The sequence below is a fragment of the Phyllostomus hastatus genome, unplaced genomic scaffold (genome assembly GCF_019186645.2).
Source record: "Phyllostomus hastatus isolate PE091 unplaced genomic scaffold, TTU_PhHast_1.1 phas_scaffold_46, whole genome shotgun sequence".
Lineage (NCBI taxonomy): Eukaryota > Metazoa > Chordata > Mammalia > Chiroptera > Phyllostomidae > Phyllostomus > Phyllostomus hastatus.
Genome location: NW_025334032.1, coordinates 45,145,731 through 45,162,283, shown reverse-complemented (window position 1 = coordinate 45,162,283; position 16,553 = coordinate 45,145,731). Strand labels below are relative to the sequence as shown.

Here is a 16,553-nt window from a genome sequence, read left to right as displayed (position 1 = left end):
GGAGCACCAGGAGGCGGCGGGGGTGGAGGAGGACCCCGAGGAGAGGCTGCAAAGGCCACGCAGCTGGTGGAAGGAAGTCCAGACAAGAGCCCCGTGGGTGCGTGGGAAGGAGCCACGCTGTGCGTCCCCCCTCTGGGCATCTCAGGGGAAGCCGCTGACCTGCAGGGGGTGGGCCAGGCAGCCCACAGCGAGAGGAGGACAGGGTAGAACATGGAAGGGGGGACCAAACGGGGGTCCCTGAGCCGCAGAGCACAGCAGGCGGAAGAGCTCCCTGAGCCGGGGAGTCAGGGGAAGCCGCAGACGGCGAGTCTCCCTACCCCACGGGCCTCTGCACCCAGTGGAGGCGGGGGGGGGGGGACTCCCGGCCCAGGAGCACCCCGCGGGGCCCAGGAGCGGAGCTGCGTAACGGCGAGGGGCACAGCCCCCAGAGCAGGGGGCCGCAGGGGCTCCCTTCCCGTATTCAAACAGCTACCGGTGTCGCCTGCCTCGAGCTGGGCGCGCCCAATCGGGGCCCCACGGGTGGGTCCCCCGCTCTGGTTCTCTGGGAGGGGGGAGACGGGGACCTTGCCCCAAAGCTGCCCGACTCCGCAGGCCACGGAAGGCCGGGGTAGTTAAACAGGAAACCGGGGAGGGGGGACTCCCACATCCGCGAGGTCAGAGCGGTGCAGTGTGTGTGGGTGGGGGCACTGAACGCGGGGGGAAAGGGGCGAGAACCCCCGGCGGAGGGGTGGCCGGCGCGGGCGGAGCGGGACGACGGATCTGAGCGGCACTTAGGCGGGACGGTCGGCACGACACCCCCCCCCCACACACACACACCCACACCGGGACGTCAGGGACGTTCCCCCTCCCGGGAAGTGCTTCTGGGGCAGAAGAACCGCGGACAGAGTGGGGGTGGGGCGCGGCGCGCACCGGGACCCCTCGGGCACCGCCCCCTCCACCCGGCACGGCGCCCCCCGCGGGACGGGAGGGGACTTACGGACGGAGTGCTTGTGGCTGCTGTCCTTGCCCGGCAGCATCTTCACCCCGCGGGACTTCAGCTCGATCGCCTTTTTCACTGGAGGGAGGAAAACACAGCCATTAGCGGGTGTGGGTGCAGGGGGAGAGAGACCACAGCACAGTGTCCACGCCCGCACGGGGCTCCCTGCTGCACCGCGTCGTCCCTGCCGCGCTCTGGAAGGTGGGCCACGGCCCGCGAGGTGACAGGTGACGGTGGGAAGCGCCCCGAGTGTGAGCGCTGGAGGGGAGGTGACCCCGGGCTGCGGGACCGCGGCGGCGTGTCCGTCCTACGACCGGCCGCAGAGTCAGAGCCGACACGAACGCGTGTTGTTTACCGCCGCGGCCGCGCAGGCGCGGGGCCCCCGCGGGGCCGGGTTCCACGGCTCAGGGTCCTGCACCCACTCCGCTCGCAGGTGCGGGGAGCACTGAGTTCCCCCAATTTGCTGCAGGCATGAAACACCTCAGACGGAAAGGAAAGTTGCTCATTCAGTTGTTCACATGTCCATCCTGTCATGCGGAGTTGCATGAGGATGCACGCGCAGAGGGACAGACGGCCGGTGTGGGGAAGCGTGTCCTGAGTGTCGGGGGCACAGTCCCTCCCACACCCGCGGGCTCGGGTGCAGTGTGGGAGTAAGTTCTCTAATTTTTCTACGAAATCACATGTGTTAAGAAGTTCCACTCTTCTGATCGCTTCTGAAAAAAAAAAAAGTGTGGGGATGTGTTTGGGGAAAGAAACTAGAAAATAATGTTTCAATTTAAATGTTTTTGTTTGAAATATTAAAATTATTATATTATTGTAGGAATAAAAAATAATTTTCAGCCCTGGCTGGTGGGCCTCAGTGGACTGAGCGCCAGCCTGCAAACCAAAGGGTCACCAGTTTGGTTCCCAGTCAGGGCACAGGCCTGGGTTGCAGGCCGGGTCCCCAGCAGGGGGCGCATGAGAGGCAACCACACACTGATGTTTTTCTCTCTCTCTCCTTCCCTTCCCCTTTCTCAAAAAATAAATAAAAATAAAATAATACTTAATTTCAACGTCTGATTTATGTCTGTGATATTAGACCTGGAGCAGCTGAAAGCAGGAAGGTCTGGGTTCAAATCTTTCTTAAAACGTGGTGGCTCTGTGGCCTGAGGAAGTCACTGAACTCAGAGTTTGTTAATCTCTCTGGAAAACGGGTATGATGGATAATGTTTTGGTTTCGACAGGGCTGCACGGTGCCAACATGTTTGGTCAAACACATGTTTGGGGTGTTTCCTTCAGGGCTCTTTTTCGATGCGATTAGCATTTAAACGGACAGACTCGTAAAGCAGATTGCTCTCCCTCGGGTGGGTGGGCCTCACCTAACTGGCCGAAGGCTCGAACAGAACAAAAAGCTGCCACTCTTCCAGGTGGGAGAGAGTTCTCCCTGCATGGCTGAGCTGGCACTGGGGGATTACTTTTGCCCTGACCTCAGACTCAGGCTGAAACAGCCCTGGGACTGACTGAAACCACACCATCCGCTCTCCTGGGGTTCCGGCTCGCCGGCTCATCCTGGAGATCCTGGGGCTTCTCGGCCTCCGTCACTGAGGGAGCGTGTTTCTCGAGGCCCATCGCATGTTCTATGTATGACCTTCCTGGCTCCGATGCTCTGGGGGCCCCGACTAACACGGCGAGTGTGCCCCGAGTGCAGGGCACGGGGTTGCCGGCGGTCCGGACATACTGACTGTGCCGTCTCCGGCAGAGGACCCCGAAGAGCGAGGCTCAGCCCCCGACAGCATCCGCCGTCACCTTCCTGTCACCGGCATCTGGACGGTTGCCCTGGGCGTGCCCCGGGATCACCTCTGGGAGGGCCCTTCCGTGGCTGACGACCCTCTCCGCCCTCCCTTCCCTCAGGTCACTGGCTGTCGTGACCCCCGGGGACCACGTCTCTGTGACCCCACCTCTCGGAGTCCCTCTCACCACTTCTCAAGCCTCCCCCGCACGGCCGCATTCGTCTGATCCTCCTCTGCTGTCTGCCGGGAGGCCCCTTCCAACACACTGCGGTGCCCACTCTCTCCTCCGCCCCGAGGCGGGTGGCACGTGGGCCCCTCCCACACTGGGAGAGCGGCGTTCACCCTCGTTCCCTTCTCGGCATAGTCCATGGGGGGCGGGGGCTGGCCTGGGGCGGTGATTAGTCTCGTCCTGTAACCTGACAAACCAGGTATCTGCGATAAGTCCTGGTTGTCTCATCTCTGCAAAGGCGTCTTCTGCCTTTGTGTTTCCCCGGGGGCAGTGTGAAGGGCGTTTCTGCCCGTGGGAGAGCGCACCCCTGCAGTGCGGATGAGGGACCGGACCGGCCCAGCGTGCTCCCGATGCGGAGGGCGCCCCTGGTGGCCGTGGAGATAGCCGTGCCTCGGAGACAACGGAAGATGCCCTTGCCTGGAAGGAGAGGCACGTGGCCGTAGGTCGCTGTCAGGCCTTTAACGGGATGCCCAGCTTCTGGCCGCTACCTGCCGAGTCACACCTCCCGGGGCGGGCACGCCAAGGACTAACCCGTGGGAGGGCGCAGGTCCAGAGCGGCACCGCCCGAGATGTACTTCCGCTCCAGCCTCCTGTGCGTCGCCCCTGAGGCTGGGCCTGTTTTCCTCCTCCCCACTGCCCTTCCCTGCCCCCTTCACGCCAGTCGCCCCAAAGGGGCTCCCACGGAGCACCTGCCCCGGTGGCCGTCCCGGAGAAGCAGCAGCGTAGACGCCTTCCTTCTCCTTCCCGCCCGCCCTCCCTCCGGGTCCCCCCCACCGCCCCCCCCCCACCCGTCTCCGCACTGTGAGCACGGCCACCGGACAGACCCAGCGAGACTGGAAGGTGCCCTGGCTCCACAGCCCCGGGCGCTGGCTGCTCACGGCCTCTCTCTGGCCCCCCCGACGGCTCTCCCGGGACCCGGCAAATGGCCTCCACGTTCGTGCCCCATCAGGGCCGCCTTCCCGTGCTCACACACCTTCATCTTGAACTCACTGAGGAGGGAGGGGACGCGTGGGCCACGGACCAGGAACAGGGAATCGACGGGAGATAATCGACTCAAAGCAAATGTCGCCCAGAACAAACAGACAGAACACACGGGGCTCAGCGCGCTCGCAGGCTCCGAGAAGTAGCAGAAGCACGGGAGCTGTCCCCGGGGGGGCGGCAGAATACAGGGAACCTCGCCACACGTCTCATCGCTCCTTAGACTTTGCAGGTGAGTGTGGGGGGCTGCGTGAAGCCCACTCCCACCAGGGGGTCTGGATTGTTTGTTTTTCCCTAAGACGGCGCCTTCCTGCTGCGGCCTGTCCCCAGCGAGGAGCCCTCACCTGCTTCCGGGGGCTGTGGCGTCTGCCTGGGGGGGGGGACGCCGGGGCAGCCGGTGGAGGGGAAAGGGCCGGTGTGTCCTGGAGAGCTGCACTCCCGGCAGGACAGACACTCCCACCCGGGGGTCCTCGCGGCAGGCGGTGGGGGGGCGCCCCACACAGAGAACCGGGTGTGTGCACCCCCAGGGGGACCAGGCACAGGGTGCGTTCCTCCAGCAGCTTTCCAGGATCGAAGCATTTCCGCCCATCCCGTGGGAAGTCTCGGAGTGGACGATGCAGTCACCCTTGCCGACTGACGGAGCGGCTGAGGCTTGCGTCCAGCCCTGGACCCGCTGAGCGAGGAGCCGCAGGGCAGGGTCCGGTCTTCCAGCTTCAGTGGTTAGCACTGCTGCCCGGGTTGCTATCTGTTTGTTTAATTCATTCTGTCCCTTTTCTCTTTGTTAGTCTGTGTTTGGGGGGCGGGGATGCTCAAGAAATGCTACAGTGTTTGTCTGAGACTGACTTGGCCTCTCTGGCGTCTTTTCCCAGTGGCTCGGGTTCAACAGCTTCGAGCACAGAGGGGCACCCCCCTTCTTACAGCGACATTGAGACGTGGGCCACTCTGGGGGCCACGCCTGCACGGTGAGGGCGAGAAAGGTCGGAGATACTGCAGTAATCACAGACAAGGAACAGAACTTTTTTATTTACCTTTCCCTACCTTCCTCCCCCTCCTCATATCAGCTGCCTTCAGTATAATCTCGCCGTGGTTCCGAGGTTGGGGGTAAACCTGCTTTCTTCGGGTCGGCTGAAAATTTGAGGTCCCTGGAGCTTCCCGCAGCTCAGCATCCAAAGCCCACCCCCCCCCCCCGCCAATAATAAGAGCTCAGGTAATCTCCTGTAAACACACAGGATGCAAGTCGTTTCAAATGAACTTAATTTGCTAAATATGGGGATGGAGGCCATGAGCCACTTCTCAGACAGAGAAGAAATTGTTTCACGTAAATACACCGATGACTGACAAACTGGAAGAATTCGGGGTTTGGAATTAAAAATATAAACCTGATTATCGAGCTTCTTGTTGATTCAGAGGATCGTCACAATTTTATTAGTGCCAGTCCGGGCCAGACGATTCCACCGACGCGGTCCACCACAAGCACGTTCGCTGTTACGGCCAGCAGCTCACTACCCTCTCCTGTTTTAACGGTGCTTAGCAAACTCGTCGGCAAAAACGGTGAATCCTCGGAACCCCTTCCCCCCACCCCCAGTGGGCTCTGCCCAGCCCCCCAGGCCCCACTCGCTGGTCCCCGCCGGCCACAGGCCTGAGTGCAGCCTGTGGCGCTTTAGTGCCTAAGGCCGCCACCGGGTCCCAGTGTCCGGGGGAGCCCCTTGGCCCCCCGCCAGCGGCAGTGTTGGCATGGAACAAAACACAGTCCTCCTGTTATTCTTAACGAGTGATACTTTTAGAAACCGCTGTGCCCTGGGCACTGTGCAAAGCGCTTCATCTACACCCTCTTCAGTTCTGGCTCCGTGTTTTAAGATTTATGCCATTATTCCAGGAATTCACGGGAAAACCCCGAGGTGCGGAGGTCAGCAGGTCACCCCAGGGAACACGGCCAGGGTGGCGCAGCGCCGCCGGGGGTGGGGGGGGGTGAACTCGGAGCCCGGAACCTGCCTGCGGCTCCGTCAGGGAGCGCCGTCGTCCTGGAGACTGAACCACCGGTGCTGACGGCACCTCGCACCTCGTTCCCTTCCTTGAGGGGTGCTGCCGCCTTACAGACGTCGCGCTGGAACGGTCCCGTGCCCGCCACGGTGCTGCCTCCTCACACGCACCTTCCACCACCAGCTGCCCAGTCAGCCGCACATGCCCTGCTGCGTGTCTGAGCAGGGGTTGGACGTGTGTGCTCACGGACCCGCCTGCAGCGGAGGGCTGGCCCCCAGTCGGCAGCGCCGATCACTTTCCCTCCCCACGGACGCCTTTACGCAGGGTCGCAGCCCCCCACGGACGTTTCGGGGAGTCTGGGACAGACCCGACCATCATCAAGGAGAAAATAAAGGTGCTGTCTCTTCACCGGAACACGACCAGTGTCACCATCTCTAGGTGCTTATTTCCCACCCTGGGCGCATTCACATGAGGAGACCAATAGGGCATAAAGGTAGGGGCACACTTAAGGCATTTACAGAACAGAAACAAAACTGCAAATGCACGTCATCAGACTCCCACGGCGGCATTAGCATTTTGCCTTATCGCGTGTCCCTCATAACATACATAGCATGTTTGGGCACCGTTTCCTGAGGTCATGAAACATTTTCTGAACGTGTTTTTCTTGGACCAGACATAACACATTCCACGCTGCGACGATGAGGCGTCAGCTGCTTTTCTCACCCTGGGCGGTCGTGCGTAGCAGCGCCCCCCTCCGGCCGCCTCACCGAGCCCCGATCCTTCCGCCCACTAAGTCGCTAGGTCGGGGCTCCCCGGCCGGGCTCTGTCCGCAGGGCCGGGCTGGTGCCCAGAGAGCCTGTCCCGGTGCGTCCCCAGCTGTGTCCTCGCGGGTGTTGACCCCCGCACCTTGGCCAGCGCTGGGTTTTAGCACACGGACGAAAATACTTACTGACTCGGCAGCTGGAAAATGCCATCTTCCCGGGGTTTGCATCTAAAATAATTACTGTATTCACTGATTCTTCGAGATAAACCTCAGTGTCCTGGTCTCGTGGTCTGTACGTCATTTTACGGGGAGCTCAGTTATGACTGCAATAATTCCTAATCCGGCAGTAATTGTTTCCCTTTCTTTACGAGGCTCCTTTGCCAGCGGCCGCCCCTGTGGGCTTGCCCGTGTTCAGGCATCCTGACGCTTTTTACTAGATTTTATGAGGTGTTTGAACATGGACCCTTGAGAGAAGTCGGCGACCACTTTAGGAACTAGATTATTATGTTTCAGTTTTACTCTTAAGCCAGACAGTGTGCTTGCGCCCTTTTCACGCTGGGCCTTGGGAGCGGTCTCGTGCACCCGAAAGCCGCATGCACGTGCTGACTACACGTGTGTAACGTGCACATTCCTGTCGCTGGTCTGCTCTGTTGACCGGCTAGCGGAGCCCTCCAGGGCGACGTCTCTGCAGGTCACTCTGCGGCGAGACGAGGCACCTTCCCCGCGTGAAGCTGCGTCCCCGTGGGAACGGCCAAGGCTGGCTGCGGGGGGTGAGGATGGGTGGGGGGCACCCGCCCACACTGGGGTTCCGCTTCTTCACCAACGTAACGGGAATCACAGCCAGACGCTTTGTGAGGAGAAAGGCAATTAGCTTTACAGCACTTGTCTCCGAGCGCTTAACAAATCATTAAATAATGTATCTCCTGTGATTTAAGCTGTCAGAGATAAGACCGTTCAGGGTTTGACTCGGGACACCTGGGGATTAAAAGGTTTTTCACTTAGCGTCGCAGGGGTTAGCGTCGCAGGGGTTGGCGGGGTTACTGCACAGAAGCAATTTCAGGCCGTTCCCTCCCACGCGGAGGGCCCTGGAGGGGCCGCCAGACACGGGGGGCGGGGCGGGGGGGAGAGGGGCACCTATGGGGGAGGACACCGTGCGGAAATGGAGAGGAGAGAGAAGAGGGGTGATGATGTGGCCCCCAAACAAGTCTCAGCCGGTCTCCTCGCCGCCCTCCCTGTGCGGAGACGTGGGGACCTTTCAGGGGGTTGTGAACACGACGGTCTCCGCTAACCCACTCTTTCCGGCACAGACTCCGCTGTCCTTCCTGTAACAGACGCTTCTCGTCCGTTTCTCTCCGCGCCGACGACTTCCTGCTGCTGCTCCCCGTGGCCCCGGCCGGGCTCCGGGCGCCCACCTGCCCGCCCGCAGCGGGTGGGGTCGCTTTACAGAAACTGTCGGCCCCGCAAAGAGGCGGCTGCTCCAGAAGCCCAGAGACCTGAGCTCGGTCTCCCCTCTGGAATTTTCTGAGACCCTGAGCCACAGCCTCGGTTTTCCGTGTCTATTCGATGAAGGGGTTGGGTTTCAGGAGCCGGCCCTGCGGTTCGCTCATCCTGGTCCACGGCAGACAGCTCAGCGCAGATGCTGACTCGAGCCTTTGCTGAGGGGGGACGGGGAGCCCAGGGGGAGGGCCTGCTGGCCCCACCTGCACCTGCCCGTTGGCTCGGTTGATAGGAGCTGCTAGGACAGGGCCTCCACGCAACGGCGTGGGCCAGCTCTTCAACAGGAGGCGGGACCTTTGAGAGCGGCGAGGACCTGAGGACAGTCAATTCTGCGACCACCACCTTGTCCCAGCGCCTGGCCACCGGGCACCTGCCAGCGGTGCACACACCCGCTGCCGGCTGGCCGGCCGGCCCTCCGGGACACGGCGGGACCCACCGCAGGACAGAGCTCACGGCGCCGGTGCCCAGGCCTTTACTCCCACGAGACAGAACAAGAACGAAAGCATGTTGCTCTTCCCATGACCCTCGGGGAAGCTCAGAGAGCCCCTGGTGCAGGCCGGGAACCCAGCCCGGGAGACCGATTTCGTAGGTGGAGTCGTGACACCTGCAAAAGCGACCCCATCCGAGCGGCCCCATCCGAGCGGCCCCGGGAGCTGTGCGTCTGGACTAACGGGCGGGGGGGGGGGTGGTGCGGGAGCCAGGCCCCAGCCGCTGCTCTCCGGGGCATCTGCTCTGTCCTCAAATACACGCTGCTTCCCGGCGACACTCCGAGCTCATCCCTGTCCCGAGGGTAAACCGTGAGGCTCACACTGGGCGGGTGGGGGTGGTGATGGGTTCTCAGTCCTGAGCGGCCTCGATGTTAATCATCAGGCCTCTCAGATGACACGGCAGACCACCCGAATGCGAACCACGCCCCCTGGCCCGAGCTCACTTCCTGCCCAGCTGACATAACCGGACCCCCAGACCGCTCCCAGCATTTGGGTGCCGGGCGCAGGAGAGAAAAACGGGTTTGTAAGATGTTTTTGTTCTGAATCCTCACGGCGTTTTCGGTGTAAACCTGTCTCCTCCTTCCCTACTTCTACCTTAATTATTCTTATTTTCTAAGTGCCATTATTTTGCTGTTTCCCCCCAGTGCTTTGGAAAAAGCTTCATTAATTCCACTAAATGGCATATTAAATCAAACTTAATGCGGTAAGGGAAAAAAAGACAGAGTTGTCTTTCTTTTACATGGGAATAAAAATTTTTCTCCGTGAGTAACCTGTCAAAGCCATTTCTGAGAAATCCACCGCAGGGCACTTCCAGGGAGGTGCTGCGTGAAGGAAGGAGGCAGCGGAGACCCTGTCTCGCAGCTGGCCGGCGGCGACGGAAAACGCTGTTGGAGGCGAGTGGCACCGATGCGTGCAGACGCATTCATCCCTCTGTCCTCCTCTCCGGCCGTGACCGGGACCCTCCCACGACAGCGGAAAGGGGGCAGATTCGGTGTGTGTTTACGTGGAGGGGTCGGGCAGGAACTGATGCACACAGATGTTGTAAGGGACCAAAACATGGACCTCTCCCATGTTGGGAGGCCAACAGTTGGAGACAAAAATGTTCAGACAGAATGGCACTGAACTTCCAAAAAAATGCGATGAACTTGAAAGCGGCTTTAATGGTTGGAGATCGCCGTAGCCAAGGAGTCGACCGACTGATGTGCTGATAATCTTGACTAAACATAAGGCAGCATTTCCTCCAACCCGAGGCGGATCGGAAGTGATTCTCTTGTAAAAGGGGACCTGCTTCCTTATCTTTAAGATCCCACGTGGTCTGCAAACCCCCGCCCCTCGACACCATCCCCAGAATACTGCCCTCCGCCATCCACCCCAGAAAGGAACGCAGCGAGGGGAGTCCCGACTGCTGGAAACCTCAGTCCCCGCACAGAGCCCTCCAAGGTGCCCGGAACCCCCCGCACGGATCCGAACTACAAGGTTCCTGCTGTGCGGCCCCTCCCTCTTCAGTGTGGGGGTCTTCCTCCGGTGGCATCTGCCCCCCAGACCCTCCCCACCCCGAGTAGGTCGGGGCCGCTGAAGACAATGTCGCTGGTGCCTTCCACGCAGCTGAACCACGCAGCTGAGGGCCCGGGGGGGGGGGGACAAGTTCACTGGGGCGGGGGTGGGGATGGGGGGGGCGTCCTGCACGGCCAGGCGCTGCTGGGGCCCTGCAGACCTCCACTGCTGCACGGCGTCAGATGTCACAGTGTGGTGTTTTTGGTGACACTTCCTCTGGCATAAACAATCGGCAATTATTGCATGAAGAATAACTGGATGATGTGTTTACTGATAAAATTTTAGCTTTTAAGCAAATATTAAAATGTTGGAAAACTAGCATCTCCCTCTACAATCTTTACAACTTTCAAGTACGGAAAGGTTTTTCTGATGGCATAGGTAGTGATACTAACAGATCTTTTAAAAGATATTGTACAAAATCTATTAGATACTGACAGCAGCAAACACAAATCTGGACGTGTCAGTGAACCAATACTTTTACAATGGTCCAGGTGTGTGGCCACAGAGTCATTCGAGGGTGAAAGGCCCATTCAAAATGCAGGGCGGATTGATCGATGTAACTATAGTTGAGTGTGAAAATTATTTACAGGTTTCAGGCTCCGCATTGTGACTCACTTTTGAGAAACAGCCGTCTATTAAGTTCCGTGCTTGAGGATCAATGAAATGTCCCTCTACTCGCCGGCCCCCTCCCCGTGTGGGCCCTGGCGGTGCACATGGGTCTCGCCGAAAACTGCCGTGCATGGCACGCCGGGTGCAGGAGGAGACACGAGACCAGCCTCGTCCTCCACGGCTGATGGGAAAACGCTTTACAAAAATGTAGAATGGTCCACCCTTCCCACTATCTTTTTGTCTTTGCTCATGGAGAATGCAGTTATTTTCATTATTTGTGGTAATTTAGGAGGTTGGCTGCCACTCTAAGTGAACATGTGCTTGGGTGTTGCACACGCGTGCAGGACAGCGGCCGGTGTCCACGCCCGGGCAGGGTGTGTGTGCGGGGTGGGGGGCCGTCAGGCAGCTGGGGGCCCCCCTTCCATCCGCACTGTGGGCTCTTCCTGTCTCACGTACGGAAATGGGCATGATGCCAATGGGTGTGTCAGCACGTAGGGAAGTTCAAGAAAGGGGACCCCCTGCGTGCTGCAGGCGGAAATGGCGGTGGCGTCCCTCAGCCGGCCAAGGGTGGAACCCCCTACCATCCACACCTCCACTTCCCGGCGGATACCCAGACACAGAAAGCAGGGTATTGGAAAGATATTTGCAATCCACGCTCACAGCACCACCGTTCGTAAGCCGAGGGAGGGGGCAGTTCCAGAGCCCGTGGCAGGATGAAGGCAGACACGAAAGGAAGTCTCTCCACGCAGTGGGATACTGCCCAGCCTGGAACAGAAGGGAAGTGAGGCCACAGGCTGCCACAGGCTGACCCTTGAGGACAGGGTCCTAAGGAAGCTCCATCAGCGCTGGCGGTCCCCTCCGGAGAGCACGGCCCGCCCCCACTGCACGGGCGGAGACGCGAGTGCCCCATGCTCTGCGGACGGTCCCTCGGAGCCGCAGCTCTTAGCCCGATGTCATGGCAGGTTCAAGAACGACACCGTTTCCATTGTGCTGGGCATTGGGGAAAACACTCCAGAGGCGATAAGGGAAAGTGCTTTTGGCGAGTGTGATGGGCAGAACAATGTGCGCCTTCGGAGCCTCCCTTCCCGCCAAGGGTTGGTGTTTCCTCTATCTTTTCAGCGGGAAACATTATTTCCAACGTTGAGTCACAGGTAGAAGTTGCGGAACCCATGTTACCCGCCGGTCTTTCGCAACACTTCTCAGCTATTCTTTTCAGGCGTACCCCTTTACAGACTTCCCTCCCAGCCCCCCTTGTTTTGATGCAGATATCAGTGCGTAAATGTGCCGTAAGCCCATAAATGCGTCAGGTTGCCTCTCGAAAGAACTAAGGTGCTTCTGAAAGTTAATGACCATAATACCATCATCACGTCGGCCACCCCAGAACCGGACAGGTGAACAGGACAGAGCGGGTGGTCCCCTCCCCCACGGGGCTGCCGCAGGGGCTGGGTGCATGGCATCTACTCGGGGAAGGGCCTGGGATGCACGAGCCAGGGATGGAAAGGGGACGAGAATGGAAAACGGATTCACGGGAGTGCGGGCCCTGCTCGGGACCCCTGGGCTCTTGGGTGCCCCCAGGGCACCATGCAGAGTGACCTCTGAGGGTCGCCGGCCAGGGGAGTTCCCCACCAGTCCCGTCCTCTCCTGGGCAGAGGGGACCTCCTGATTCCAGCACTTCTGGGCTGCTGTGGGCCTGGCCAGCTCAGAGCCAAAAAAGAGGGGTCCCATGTGGAGAAGCACAGAGAGAAGGGGCGTGCGTGAGGAGGGTCGCCCCCCGCCAGCGACCACGGGCCTGGGTCTCCGCAGAGGGCGGAGGTGGGCAGAGGGGTCCCGCACATGCGCATCAACAAGGGCTTGCAGGTGCGTGCGCGGCGCGCTGCGGGGTCCCGGGCAGGCGGGAGAGGCTGCGCCCAGGTCAGACCCCATGGTGATTTGCCTAGGAAGGGGTCCAGGGCAGGCCACCCCGAACAGGTTGCTTCGGCGTGGGGACGGTTTGCAGCTGTGGACCCCTGAGAACCGGCGACCGCAGGGAGCGCTGACCGCAAGGGGCAGCATCCAGGGTCTCCCCGGGAAGGGTGGCTGTGGTGCCAGGTCCCAGGGAGCTGTCTTTGTTTCTTAAGGCTGTGGAGTGAGTTTTCCTTCCCGGGACCAGAGGAATTTAACAAAAATAGGGATGACCCGGGAAAGAGGGCCTGGGAGCGGGCGCTCCTGGCGGACGCCGCAGGCGGGCTGGGAGGAAGGCTCCCCTGGGCAACCGCCTGGGGAACCGCAGCCTCGGGAGGAGGGGGGTGGGATTGGCGGAGCGCGGTTGCCTGGGGCCGCCCCGCAGGCGCTGGCCGGGCCGGGCGGGATGCTGCAGCACTTAAACCCTCTCTGCGGGAAGGGACCTCGAGCCAGCAGTTACCCCTCGGGGACTCCAGTCTCAGGGCCAATAAGCCGAGGAGGCTGCCTTCCCAAGGATGCTCCGAACAGTCTCTCTCCACGACATTAAAAATGAGCGAGTCATACCCGACCAAGTTATTTCTCAGGGCAGCAGTTTAAGGGAGGAAGCAAAGAGAGCCACAAGCCCGATGGCGATGCACGGAACACGTTCGCTGGAAATCTGTGCGACTCCTCAGCGCGTCTCATGGAGGACAGCAGCCTAGTGCTGGGGCCGCGGCCCGCGGAGTCTGGGTGTCTGCCACCCCCGCCCCCACCCCGCAAGGCCTTTCTAATTAGACTGCTGGTGTGAGCCACGTTGGATCCTAAATTAGCTGTTTAAAAAGACAGAACGCAAACAATACAGAAAAAAATACCCTGAAGCTTCAGGGACGAAACCCAAGTAGCCCAAAGCTTCACCACAGTGACTGGAAGTCAGGGGCGTGGGGGCCGGAAGAGACCTCTGTGCCCAGGTGTGTGACGTCATTCGGGCGTGTGTGGTCAAACCGAGACACGTGTGATCCAGTTCATGTTTTTACTCACGGCGGGGTTCAGGGGGCGGGGAATCGTTTAAGGACAAACTTGGTTAGTCGTGTGAATGTGTCTACATGTGTGAGTTTGTGTGTGTGTGTGTGTGTGTGTGTACCCAGATATACACACGAGAGTGAATAAGCTCAGAAACTTACACAAGCCTGTGGTGCGGGGGTGCCACCGCCCAGGAGGCCACCGTGGTCTGCACCTACAACAGCTATCGACCAGGGATGCTGATTCCTTGAAATTCTGCCCCATAAATATTTCACGTCCTAGACATGTGTGAAGCCCTAGTAACCTCCCGTCCGCCCCTGGCTACCGGACACAGGGCTGCCCAGAAGGCCAGTTCCCAGGGCCCGAGGTAAAGCGTCAGGCAGGCGTGAGAGCCGGAGACGTGCAGGTGGGGGCAGAGACCGGAGCCGCCCGGGCAAGACGACAAAACAAAGCCCTGGGGCACATGACCCTGGTCTGGAGGCGCCAGATGGGAACCCTCGTTCGTCCCGGACTCCCCCCGGTCCGGAAGTGCACGCCCCAGCACAGAGAAGGACCAGGAAAAGGCTTCTGTTCACCGCAGAGAACGGAGGTCGTTCCAAGTGGGATGTTTTATGTGTGTTGTCCCTGAGCGATCTTTTAAGTTAATCTTTTTTTGGGGGTGGGCATGATTTCAAATTTTTGAGGAATAAAATTCCTGATTATCATTTTTAAAATGTGATTTAATTTCTAGAAGAACAAAGGAGATGACATTGATCTTTCAACTAGAAAAAGCAAACTTTTCCTGGAAGTTCAATGAATTTTATTTCCTGTTACTTTCTTTGTGCGTCTCAGTACCCATCTTTTAAACTCTAGTCAAAATGTACAAAGTGGTTTACAGATTTCTTGAACACCTGTTGCTGAAAAAAACATATAAAGAAGCAAAATAATAAGCTTCCTGCCTAGAAGTAATCAGATTAAAATTAGCTAATGAAATAAGACCTAAAGTGTAATCATCCAAGTGAAAACTTCATTTCACAAGAAACGACTTTGAAAATAGAATTTCCTGGGCAAAGAAAATTGCAAATCATCTGAGGTTTGAAAGTAACATTAAGAAGACTCTGAGTGGTATGATGTGCGTTGTAAAGTATTCGGTTACGATCCACACACATTGAGACCTCAGCAGTAGATTTCATAACCAGTTCAGATCAAGGAGTGCGATGTCAAAAAGTATTGTCAAGTGTGTAGCAATAAAAAAACAGACATTTTCCATGGGGGGGGGGCGGTTCAGAGAGGTGGGCACGTTGAAGACCCTCACGAGGTAAGGAGTGCCGACTCCGTTCTTTGGGCAGCGGTGGTGTTTTCCCTAAAATTTAGAGAAAGATTGACGGCAGAGCCCTGTTCTATTTTCAGAAAACCCGTAATGAAAATTCTGGACTTTCCCTACTGCCACTGAAGGAATCAACGAAACACAAAAGAAGTTCCAAGAAACAGAACCCTTTACAAAATGCTCCTTTGTCAGAGTGAAAGGAAATGCAGCGAAGGTGTTAATTTCACTGAGCTTAAATTTTACATAACCTCAGCCCTGGCAGTAACTGCTGTTTCAAAGGCTTTAAGTGGTAATGTCAATTATTTCAACCGAGTGAGGACTTAGCTCCCAGGGTCCAGGCCATTTTGTCGATTAAGAGAATTGTAATCCAAGTGGAGTTCTCCAAGGAACATTCCAAGAGCGAGTTCTGAAAAGGAATGTATGGTCTTCACAGGGATATGACCCGTCACACCCCCGCTCAGGGCAAGGGCTGACCGGCGCAGGCCCAGCTGGGCTGGCTCTGCTCCGACGCCCGCTCTCACCTCTGCCGTGCGCCCTGGAAGGTGGTCGTGCGGGGCTCACCCACGTCAGCACAGGTCGCCAGGTTTCATTTTCCAAGACTGATGTTGCATTGCCTGCAGCCGTCGGCAGAGGCCCCCGCCGCACCCAAGGGAGTGCAGCGGAGTGGGCAGAACAAAGCAGTCTTCTGCTTTAGCTGCAGATGGCCAGCTCGGCAAGGCCGGTCCGGGGGACAGTGGCCGCCGGGCGAGGGGTGTGCAGGGGGTGGCAGAGCCTTCCCCCGGGTCCTGTCTGTGGGTTGGAGGAACCGCGGACACCGAGGAGAAGGTGAGGGGTCACAGTGGATGAGGCAGGGTTTGTCGGGCCAGCGTCTGAGGACAGCAGGGAAAGCGGGGTGCACGCAGCGGAGGGGGTGCCCAGGCACCCCCAGGAGCTCTGACAGCAGACGATGAGAAGGGACAGTGCTGTCACCTGGGGGTTCACGGGGCTGCGTTCCCTAGTCCAGGTTCCCAGGCACCCGAACACTTCCCGTGGCCCGTGACAGTGGTTTCACCCGGTGTCTCCTCAGAAACCGGACTTCGGGGTCCGTGTTCCCCAGTGCCAGCGGGCGGGCGCATTCCGCACCCCCAGGACTCGCACCCTCTGACCTCAGCGCTGGCTCTCTGCGAAACCCTGGATTGCTCGTCGGATCATGCGGACGGGAGACGAAACGGGAAGTGCCGTCTAGACTCCCGAGCGGGGCCTGCGCACCACCTGCCTGCACGGCTGTTCTTGGGATGGAGCGTCCTCTGCAGGGAGACCGAGTGTCCTCAGCCCTGGAACTGATCCGTGGCAGGAGCCTGCGAGGTCTGTGCCCTGTCTGTGAGGTCAAGCCCTGCCCAGGCCTCTGCCCCACCTCTCGTCCCCAACAACATAGTTCAAGTTCAAGTTCCTTATCATGCAGTCACATTTTGGCCAACACACACT

The 16,553-nt window shown here is 59.0% G+C and overlaps 1 protein-coding gene across 1 annotated transcript in view; it reads right to left on the bottom strand.

The window, feature by feature from the left end:
* CSMD1 (CUB and Sushi multiple domains 1) overlaps positions 1–16,553 on the bottom strand; it is a 687,628-nt gene that overhangs the window by 254,039 nt on the left and 417,036 nt on the right. Inside the window, exon 9 of the mRNA XM_045821269.1 lies at positions 977–1,054. Coding sequence (XP_045677225.1) covers positions 977–1,054 — 78 coding nt within the window. The remainder of the gene's footprint in view (positions 1–976; positions 1,055–16,553) is intronic.